The 11,714-nt window shown below is 38.9% G+C and overlaps 1 protein-coding gene across 2 annotated transcripts in view; it reads left to right on the top strand.

Annotated features, from left to right (window-relative positions):
• Window positions 1–422: 422 nt before the first annotated feature.
• The window catches only part of FRMPD2 (FERM and PDZ domain containing 2), a 74,447-nt gene continuing 63,155 nt past the window's right edge, over window positions 423–11,714 (top strand). The window contains exons 1-2 of one of the 2 annotated variants that reach the window (XR_014694896.1): window positions 423–683; window positions 10,187–10,315. Coding sequence is in view for 1 of the 2 variants with exons in the window: in XM_084525663.1 (XP_084381789.1) it covers window positions 10,192–10,315 (124 nt within the window). In the remaining variant the exon portion in view is untranslated. The remainder of the gene's footprint in view (window positions 684–10,186; window positions 10,316–11,714) is intronic. The other variant, XM_084525663.1, reaches the window with a different exon arrangement.

The following is an 11,714-nucleotide window of genomic DNA, read 5'->3' as shown; positions in this document are numbered from 1 at the left end:
AAACCCATCAAAATCCTATCTACATTGTTGATTCAGTCTGAAGGATTTTGCTGCTCACAAAAGACACACTCACCCCCTTAGCCCATCGGTCTGTGCTTTGGTGTATTCCTTCTGTCTAGATTGGCAGGGGGCAGAAAGTGACATCAGTCTACAGGGCTTTAGATGTAAGGCTCCCGTGTGCGTCAGGTAATCCAATTGAGTTCTTACATGTCGACAGACCCAGAGACTTATACTGAGCCACTTCCTAAAAGCTGACTCTATTACCTGGCGGGTGAACTATTGGGGAAAAAAAAAAAAAAAAAAAAAAAGAGCGGAAAGAGTGTAAACAGCTTCAGCAGCCATGACGTTGCCTTCAACTTCAGACCAAGAGCTGCTAGGCTGGGCTTGCAAGCAAGAGGAGGAACTTTATTGCTTTCTGGCTTAGCCACCACTTGCCACACCACACGGTGCTTAGTTACAGGGTATAAACAAAGCAGTAGAAGGAGAAGAAAGAAAGAGAGAGAGGGAGAAAGAGCAAAAGACAGAAAGAGAAAGAAAGAAAGCAAGACAGAAGCCAAGAAACAGAAGTCCCATATATGATTACTGTGAAGTTTACAACTATGAAGATCTAAACCATCAGTATTGGACAAAAATACAGAAGATTTCAGACCATTCTGGATGCAGCATCTGTCCAACTTGTACAGGTAGGTTCTTATGTATTTCACTTCATTTCATTATCAATTTAATAAGTATTAAAGCATTCATCTTTTTACTTTGTAAAGCAGTATCTAATATTTGCCCTGTTTTGTGTTTTGTTTTGTTTTTTTTCATTGCTGTTATTATAATAATAAAGTTTATTGCTTATTTCATTTACCTCAAGTCATCAACTAATTCCAATTAGGAGGATGCTTGCCTGTATTAAAAGCAGTAATACAGGGTTGGTCAGATTTTGCTCTAGCATACTGGTGCTCAGCCCCTCCTGCCTCCTGCTAGAGACATTCACGTGTGGCAGAATTTCATTCATAAAAGTACAGAGTTCCTCAGCCTGGTTTTTGTTTGTTTGTTTGTTTTTTATTATTGTTATTTTCTATTGAGGGTAAAGGAATACATGTAGAAGAGGCTAAATCATTACTGCTCTTCTGGCAGGGATGAGTCTTTTGTATAACACAGCTTACGTGATTCTGGAAAAAATCATTTTAATATGTTTTTTATTCATGGATTTATACTGATTACTATTTTTTTAAAAGTAGCACTCAACCCTCTACCCCAGAAAGATATGTTTCTGGTAGTTACAACCAAGGACTAAAGAATTTCAGTTAAGAAACTGGTTTCCTCATTTCTTTTCTACTATTCTCTACTGTGTTCTTAGGCAAGCACCTGTGTAACAGTTTGCAGCTTCTAAAATAGAAGTAACCTTATTTTATGGAAGTTTTAGCATATGCCTTGCAAAGATAACTGATTTAGAAATGTTAGATGGAAATTCCAAAGGACTAAAAATACTGTTTACATCTAAAATGCAGATAGAAAACCATATCATCCACAGTGATGTGGTAAAAGAAGCCTCTGAGACTTCCTCAGGTGATAGAGCCAGTTGGCAGTAACATCAAGATCAGAAGGTTTGGCTATCTCTCTACTGCAAACAAACATTCAAATGTGACACTTTAAGGACCCCAAAACTAGCTTTAGATGACCTGTTGAGAATTACACAATGCTTAAAAAAGGGCGTAAGGCAATACACACAGAAGAGAAATACTACTATGATGTTGAGTTCTGCTGTCCTACTATTTCTGGCACTGCAGCAGCAGACAGCTTATCTTTGAAGCTTTAGGCATTAGAGCATTATAATGTAGACAGCATTGGATTCAGTTCTAGGCCACCAGTGAATTATGTTTTCTTGTAAAATGAAGTTTTTATGAAAGGTGCATGGAAAAAATAAAGAAATGGCAGCCCTACTCTATCGTGGATAGATATCCTGTGAGGTCCTCAGGGTTTGACGTCAGCCAGGGTGGAGGCGATAGATTGTATAAGCTTAGCTAGAACAAACATTAGCACCACTTTCCTTTGAATGCAGGTATCCAGTGAGATGTTTCTATGCATTTCTATTGAAAGAATATCTATTTACATACTGCCTGCAAACAGTATAACATTCTCTGAAATTTATAGTTAGGGTCCCTTTGAAATAAAGAAGAAATTGCTATTTGGGCCTGTAAGCCTGATTCAGTAGGATGGCAATTTTTTCTACATTTTCCTTTGGCACCAATAACATTGGGGTGGCACTATGTCTATGAGGAACAATGGCCATAGATCTTGTAACAAAGCCAAATCTTTTTAACACCCTGGGCTGTGATAAGTTCGTGGTTTCCTAGCAATGAAATTTGGCTCTTTTCAGAAATTATTTTTATCCCCCTGAAGGGCCAAATACTTTTTAATAGTCTGTTTAATTTTCCTATTGATTAAAATGTATGCTTCCAGAAAGGAAATGAAATAAACTAATTTTACATAAGAGGGTGAAAATATATCATATAATGAATGCTGTATCAATACAACTATAACTTCTGTGGTATAGTATCACTAACAAAGTTGTGCTTTAGCAACAAGGCAACTCCCTTACTTACTTATCAGTGTTTACAGATTTGGCTCCGCCTATCTACTTTATTTGAACAGAATCTTTTAATATTAAGTGTTTATTCAAATTACAAACCCATAAATTTCAATCCTGCATTTCAGAGAGTTGAATTTCTTACTGAATGGAATTCATCGTTCTGATATGAAGAACTCAGTATATTCTCTCCACGATAATAATTGAACAGTGAGTCAGAGGACAGAATTTGCATATGGAACATATGTGAATAAATCAGTTTATGACTGAAATTAATTTTAAACTCGATCTTTTGATTTTTTTTTTCAAAAAAATCTTTTCAAAATTTTTCAAAAATCTTTTCAAGATCTTTTCAAAAATATTCTCATTTTAGTCTCTTCCAACTTTTGATGTAGCTAAAATGTATTCATACTTTATAGACAAGCAGCATACAGCAGGCTGTACTTAAGCAAAGTAATTAGCAGTTATTCATCTTTTGTCATGTTTATATTACCATGTAAAACCTATGTTAACTTGTTGTTGTGGATGATAGCATAAATCAATAATTGGTTTTAAATATATTGAAGGGTTACTGCAGTGGTCCTACCATGCACTATGTGCACAAGAAAGTCAGTGTTTAAGATAGACATAAAAAACTTCGAAGTACACAGTAAGAGCATCTAGTCTCCCTAGACTCTTTCCCATTTTGTTTCTCTAAAATATTCATGTATTTATGATTAAGACATTACATTTATTTTCAGTGCAGTTTTTCTGTATTTCCCCTGTGATTATCAGTAACAGTCATTAGTTTGGTGATAGCAAAAACATTTCCTTAATTCAATTTTAACTGCATTTTAATATATTTTCTGTTTGTTGATTTACATGGGTTTACAATTTTAAATATTATAGATGAATAGTACCTATAAAAACAATATATTTAGTTGTCATCTCTTAGTAAATCATTTCTATGTTATATTTTTGGTAAGCATATATTTGTCTCTCATAAGAGCGCTGCTCTTCAAGCACAAAACGTAGCCTGGAGTATTAAACCAGAGCTGTCATTGATGCAATGGATGGAGTGAGGCGTGATCAAAAGCTCACAGCACTTTTGACGTGGTCAGTGTAAGACAGCTACAGACTTAAGTGATCTTCTTTCCTCTGTAGCCAATTGCACATTACTGCATTATGGATTGTTATGTATCGGATGCAAAATAAAACCAGGTTAGAGTTCTCATTGGCAGACAGCTAGGTCCCAGCTTTTAGTGTCTCTTCAGTACCTCCTGGTTACCTAGTCTTAGTTGTCCTGGAGGTTGACACCTCTCAAACTGCCTATATAGCACAGCAAATTACAGGGTGTGGACTTTTTTTTGTTTGTTTGTTTGTTTTTGTCTTTATTTTTAGAAGCAGAGAACTTGCTGCCTTGAGGAACAAAAGACTGGGATCCTCACAAAAACTGTTTAACAGTACTTAAGTTTTGTACTCTTGAGTGGGGCAGAATTATTTTACTTATCCCAAACTTGTCTCCATGAGCCCTATGCAGACCCAGAACCAGTTTAATACATGTTCTATGAAGTTATCTTGTGACATTATAAAAAGCAAGCCTTATTTTCCCATCTTGGTCCAGAAATTATTCTCTACACCAAACATTTAACCTATATGCACACTAGGATAATTTTCTCATTTCAAAAACATTTCTACACTCACATTTATAACTACATATTTAAGAGCATAAAGGACTGTGAAGAAAGATCAGGTAGGAATATTCCTATCTTGTGGAATGCAGAGCAGTGATTCTAGCCTTGGTTCAGGACCCTGCCACCATGGCAGTGAAGTGACTTGGGGGAGGCAGAGGCAGCAGGATGGATGATTGCTGCATTTGTTCCTTCTGCAGCTGTGGCTACAGAAGTGGTTCTGCCTTCATCGTGCCATACCACTGCACTGCTAGGCTCAGGACACACTATTCATGAATTCTGCAAACTTACACTGATGATTTCAAAACTATAACTCAACCCAAATGTTAACGTAGGGCCTATTTTTAATCCCCCTAATTCTGTATTCCAGGTTTGATTTATTGCACAGCAAGTCCTGAGATGGGTTGCAAGGACCTTCCTCTGTGTATTTGGAACACTTGACATTTACAAAACTTGCCCTTAGTCAAATATTATTTGTCTTTTAATTTGCTTTCAGTCTTCAGTTAATATTCAGTCCCTCTTGAAGTTTCTGAAGTCTTCTGTCATAGAGATGTAAAGATAGGAATTTATCACTGGATTTCTCTTAAACATAAGGTACTTCAAAAAGTGTTACCGTAAGGTATTAATCTTTGAGGGATGGAACCCCAGAGGAAAATGAAGAGCCAGGACAGATGCATTGCTTTTATCTAGGTCAGAGGCCTCACCTGGGTGTGTCAGAGAATTTGTAGTATTTGCATAACTGAAATGGGATTGATTCTTAAAAATCAAGCTGTTTATTCCAAGTAGCAAATACAGAAACAATTTAGTTTTGAGAAATATGAACTGAATAGGTACATTTAAAAGTGCTTGTGCTTACCACTGTGCACAAAGAATACTGAACAGAACCTTAGGCTCGCTGATGCTGATAGGAGTTTGCCATAGAATTGAATGGATCGGGATTTCATGTTAGGGCAGTGGTACCCAAGGTCTTTACAGCAAGCTCTGTGAGGCCTCTGACAATATCATTGAAGACAGTACTTCGTGCTCCCCATATTACCACTTGAGTTACTTTAAGAGAAGTGTGAGCCTCAACCCCACAGGGGCTGAATCCAGTGATCCAGATGAGGTTTGGCCATGAGATACACAATTGCTAAACCTTTTCAGCCTTTAAAAAGTCTACTTGCCCTCTAAAACCCAAGGAAAATGTTACTTCAAGTTGCTGTCTTTCCTGACATTTGATCAGCTTTGATTTGAAAGCAGACTGCTCATTATATTGCAGAATAGCACCCAAGATCTTCCGGTTTAAGTCCTGGCTTCCAAAAAGTGTTTTTTCCCAATTCTTGCTGCCACAGACACAAATTTTGCCAGGGGCTATACTGAAGCAGGGTTGGGTCCTCTTGGTTTTGCTCATTTATTTACAGGCCATGTTTTTAGACAGTCAGGCAGGGACTGCTAGACATAGCAAAGGAATTGGAGTACAGCAGCTGAAAGGGACAGAAGACTAAGAAAAACACTGTAGCTAGAGAAAGATGGCTAAAGACCAGCTATTTGTAGACTTGTGTGTAGTCTTCTCAGTGTGTCTTTCAATGAAGCACAAGAAGAAACAATTCCTGGCCTCTAAGTCTGCCCTTGAAAGTGGCCAATGAAGATTTAGATACTCCCAGACAGTGTAACGCTTAAACAAAGCAAAATCAGTACTAGTCAACTTAGCATGTCTTCATGTGTAGTGTGTTTGCACCAGCTTACAAGGACCATTGTGTGCAGACAACTTTTTCTGGATAGAGTGGTACAAATGGAAGAGGTTAGGCTCCAAGCCCTCTCCCACTTGCCTGTCACGGAGTCTCCCCTCACATTCTCTCAGCGAGCTTAGGGGCTGAGGGTAGAAACCTCTCAGGCCCGTCAGAGGACCTCCTTGTGGGGCCTCTCTCTGGCTCACTCATGTCAGAATCAGTTAGTCACCTCTAGGAGGTGGCCTGTGATGGGCATTTATATCCAAACCATAAAGAGGGCAATACCCCTTTCTGAGGCACAGCTCTTTACAAAATCTACATCTGTTTACACCCTTAAGCAATTAAAAAGCTGATTAAGTTTCCACCCAGGTATTTTGTAATATATAGAACAGAGTAATGAAGCAGAACTGGATGTTCAGTCAGAAGAAAGGCAAGAACTCTGTGAGAACATCTTCCAGGCAGTCAAAATTGAAATTCATTTCTGCCATGGCAGAAAACTTTCCAGTCCACAGAATGCTTGGTTCCTACCCAAGCTTAATTACACAGAATCACAGAATTGTATGGATTGGAAGGGACCTCAAGAGATCATTGGGTCCAACCCCCCTGCCACAGCAGGTTCCCTAGAGCAGGTTGCCCAGGTAGGCATCCAGATGGGCTTACTCACCTTATCTTTTGCCTTTGTTTTGGTTCCATTTCCTGTTGTTCTTTAAGATGCCCAAATGGGGCAAATATGTTCTTGCTTCATGCCTTTGAAAGTATACCAGAAACAACATGACCCAGTATTTTCAGAATCTAAACTCAGTTCCTCCTTCCTCACCATCTTATTCACTGCTTTGTCCTGTGATCTCCCTTTTTCATCTGATTTTCCAATGTCATCCTAGTGATGGATTAAGACTTTAATTCTACAGAAACTCATTTCACAGCTGAAGCAACACCCCAGTAAAGTCCCTCTGACAGGCTGGAAAAGGGCTGTCCTTCAGTTAGGAATCCAGATGTGCCACTCCTCTTGACGATGTTTAATTCATGTAACTGTGTTTGATATGGGAAAGTCAATTTCCCTACATAAAATAATACTTCAAGCTCTTTTGTCATTTTTATACAGTCAATAAAGCAGCAATGGTAAAGATAAATGTTGACAAGAGATAAGTTGCTCCTTACACTTTACTAAATAAGATTGGCAAATCTAATAACGTCAAATTGCACATAAAGTGACCCTCACATATAAAATTACTCATGTGTGATCACTATTAAGTGTTAAATTCAGATGCAAAGCAGTACTTCATCATCTTTCATCATCAATTCTGTTTCTTTCACTGGCCCTAGATTTCAGAGACTGCTTGGAGGAAAGCAGCATGTAGGACAAAAAAATATTGTAGGACGTGTAGGATATGTAGGACAACACCAAAACAGAATAAAACAATTCAAAAAGAAGTGAGATAAACAGCTGGGTGTTCATGACAAAATGATGGTTTAGCCTCACCCCAGTGTGCCTTTCATATCTATGCAAGAGTAGGTTAAAAATCTATTGACTTGAGAGGAAAATCTATTGACTTGAGCCAATCCATGCAATGAATGACTGTGTTGTAAAAAGGAGAATGGGAAGGATATTTCAGGTTAATTTGCCTCTTTGAATGGCACCAAAGATGCCATTACTTATCACAAGTGCTTATCACTTTTAGCTTCTTTGAAGCTCAGAATTGTTTGGTTCTGGATCATAGCTTTTATTAACTTGAAGAACCATGAATATGTACAGTGCTATCGTGATAATCATACCTTTATATCACTTTTACTCTCATATCACATACATACTGTAGGCTGGCTGTAAAAAAAAATCAAATTTCTTTTTTTCCCCAACCATTCACACAATCACATTTTCATGAAACATCATGTCATGCTGGTCATGAAAACCAAATATTAAAAATACAGCCCACAGACACAGGGCATTCCAAGCCTGTTTAAAAATCAATTGCCAATTTGCTTTTAAAATAACACACCACTTAACTCTATATCATGTTAAAGCAATAATTTATTACACTTTAAAGAGATTCTTAGTTTTATGGCCATATAAGTGGATCATTATATTTGGAAGAAATTTGCACATCATTGCTAACAAAATTAATTTAATTCACACTGTGAATCTCAGTGCTCTGAGATTCTTTTACTCTTAGAGAAAACATTCACTGCAAAATTTAAGCAGCTCTGCTGTAACTGCTGATTTCACTTTGGCTCTATAAAGACGTAACATCTAGACTCCAGGTAATCTCTTATTTGAGTAACTTATACTAGATAGAAATACCAGCACTGAAATCACTTGGTATAAGCACTTCCATCTAAAACAGTGCAGTGCTCCTTCCCCCAGTACACTCGAATAAAACTGCACTAAGTATAGCCTGGTGGATTACCCATATGGAGAAGCCATACAGATTCTAGCTCTGGGGACACGAATTGATTGCTTAGTCCCAGTACCACAGGGTTAAGTGAAATGCTATCACAGTAATTTATCATTAAGAGATATGGTGATGGCTTAGATTAAGAAGATTTGTCTGTCTCTTCTAATTAAGGTTAGGTCCTTAAGAAGCTTTACTATCTCTTGAAGGCACACAGATTAAAATTGGGACTCTGGTTCTGTTTAAAATGTCACTAGGTTGGTCCATAATCCCAGAGTGACTGCAGCAAGGGATCATTCTTCCAGTGTTGTCATTCCTGGTTTAAAAGCTAGTGAGCCGGGGCAAGACTCCACAAAGCAAAGCCTAAGCAGTCTATTAATCAGCAACAAGTTGGTCCTGCAGAACGTTGTAATGCTCCTGAGGTGACTCCTTGGAGACTGCATAATAAATGGTAAGCTGACAAAAAAATCAGCAGTAAACTCTACTGCAGGCAGAGAGCAAATAGTAGCAGTAAGTGGGCTGTGTACCGAGGGGGAAGAAATGGTTGGGGGAAGATCTGTCGTCAGGCTGTGAGTGAACTCATTTCATGGTGGCACTTGCAATCCTACACATAACAGTAACATCCTAGGCTCTAGTGTCCTCACTTGGTGGCCTACAGTCAATGTCAATAGATGGACCACTTCGTTTTTTTTTTTTTTTCATTAGGCCCCTAAATGTACAGCACACAAAAAGCCTACACAACTCACCGTTACAGGATAGTAATAGCCGAAGTATAAATTAATTACAAAAACTTTTAGCGAATTTTAAGCATGGATAAGGTTTTCCTTCCAGATGTGTAGACTTAGAGCAGCTCTGCCTAGATTGGTACATTACAGAAATGTAAAGCTGGTGACATGGGAAAATCAAACTCATTTATGAAGAACAAAACCTTCTTTGACAATTTTTAGTACGGTAAAACAGTCTGAGGAAAAGAAGCCTTAAGTTACATTCTAGTTGCCTGGAATTAGAAAAATGTTCTCCAAGTGGGTAAGACATTAAATTATGATTCATTACGGGATGCCTTCCTCTAAATGATCTGATGCTGCATTGCAGCTGGCACAAAACAGGGAGAGTGCATGGACCAACATTTTTCTGCAGCATTCCAGGCCTCAATGGGACAGTGTTCTGGGAGCCACTGAACTGCTATCAGCAGCATGCAGAGGGAATTACCTTCTAATTTGGTTCACTGAAACAAAGCCAGTTTTTATGTACACTGGTATGAATGAACTGCAAGTTCGAAGTCTTAAGTATCTGACCAAGAAAATCTCTCACCAATGAATTCAGCAAGAGCATACAAGCTTTTACTGATCAACCTGCAGAGTAAAGAACAGAACACAATTGCTCTGTTGGACTGTGTTTATAAATCCTTTATATTATATTGCATCTCTTTTGCTTTGCCATGCTTTTTCTCTCAGATTATCCCAGTTGTGTATTTATAGAGAAGAGCATCCAATTAAGCAGCAAAATCAATGCCCTTCTTTTTAGATAACCATTCACAAACTCTGAACAGCACGTATTTATAAAGGATCTCCTGAGTAAATACAATTTGCCCCACACAATGTTGTAAATGGTTTTAATTGAGTAAAAAGGCTGAAAAAGATGACAGGAGGTCACTTAGTTCAGTCTCCTTTATTCACTTTTACTTAAATTAAGACATGGATAAACTATTCCTGCCTTTTGGCAACAAAGAAGCAGGATAGTTCACAAAGGGTTTCTTATTATGAGGAAAGGGTACAGCTGTAATCAGTATGGCTTGCTGTGAGCAGTCTACTCCAGCACATCCAAATCTGCTTTCTACTGCAGCAGCCATGAGCAGTTCCTGTGTGACACTGGCCGAGGTCCTGTGGGCAAAAGGAAGCCCTTTGGAAGAAGAAGATATATGGGCACTCTTGTACCTTGCCACAGTACAGCTTCTGGAAGACCTTCACAAAGGTGAGGTGAAAAAGTGTCTTACCATTAGAAATGCCTTCTAGAGTATTTTGGGGTTTTGAGGATTGGTTTGTGGGGTTGTTTTTTTGTTTTTGTGTTTGTTTGGTTGGTTGGTTTAATTTGTCTTGTTTGCTTGTTTGAGACAAAAAGCACTAGTAGGACTAATAATATATTTCTAATAACAATGAGAAGCCTTTCAGTGCTGCTGGGTTTGCATGCAAACTGCTGTGCCAACATGCAGGCATTCACACAGTGTTTTTTTTTTTTTTTCCTAAATCACACAGCAATTAACTAATCTAAGTAGAACTACAGATGGTGGAACAGGACAGAGGTGCCCTTCCTAACATAGGAATAACATACACACACAGAAAGGGCAGTGCCAGCTAGGATCACACCCTGCAAGTACTGAGAGAGAGAGAGGAGGACAGGCAAATTCACATGGCTCCTCAGTCAGCCAGTAGGAGACTTTTATCCGAGTGATGTGTAACTTCTGCTGTAGCTGGAGGGATGAACATTTATTAACAACCAGGTTTTAATGGACTGAACCACTCTAACAGGCTGACTGTATGATCAGTTCTCCATTATCTAGTGTAATCTAGCCAGACAATACAGGCACTAGGAACATGCAAAGGATTGCAGCATGGAGATACCCACCTGGATAAATTCAGCTCAGGTCCATCACAGCTTATTAACTCTGTGTCAGACACTAAGCTGACCCTATGCTGTCCTGATCTCATTTAAAAAAAAAGGTCTGCTGAATTGAGATAATCAGCATGTGTTCCCTGTGCTGCACTTGATAAATTTATGGTATTATGATCAGAAGATGAAAAAAAGAAGTCGCGATGCAGAACCAAGCTGGTTTATAGGTCAGGTGTGAGGCTGCTCAATCACGTCTTTAGAGCTCAAGTCCAGAAGTGATGCCAAGTTTGACTCATTCTGAAGCTGAATCCCCAGTGCTCCAGTTTCTTGGAGGGCAGCAAAGGTGAACTGTCCCTGCACAGCGTCAGCCCAGCTAACTCAGGCAGAGCTCTGGCTCCCCTTCTCCCAAGTGCAGCTCTACTGCATCTTCTGGAGTCTGCCTCTTCCGAGGGCTAGTACCACTGCATCTGTGCAGCACTGTGCTTGGCATAATAAATTCTGCTAGACCTGGTGTTGGTCAGTACCAACTTGCTATAGCAGTATTTCAGTGTGTTTGGGCAGTGTGGTTAGGCAGGTAAGCTGACTGGTGGGCTGGCCAACATTACAGAAGGCCAGATAACTTTCATTAAGACTAAAGTACAAGCTGGGTGTTTCTAAAACAGACACATTTCCCGGCATGTGCTGGTTGTATTCGAATATAATACTACAGAAATGGAGAAGGAACAAAGAAAAAAGTAGCTGATGATTTTAAGACCTTCCCAGC

The sequence above is a fragment of the Aythya ferina genome (assembly GCF_964211825.1).
Source record: "Aythya ferina genome assembly, chromosome: 7".
In the NCBI taxonomy this organism is placed as follows: domain Eukaryota; kingdom Metazoa; phylum Chordata; class Aves; order Anseriformes; family Anatidae; genus Aythya; species Aythya ferina.
Note: the sequence above shows the minus strand (reverse complement) of the source record. Positions and strands in the feature narration are given on the sequence as shown.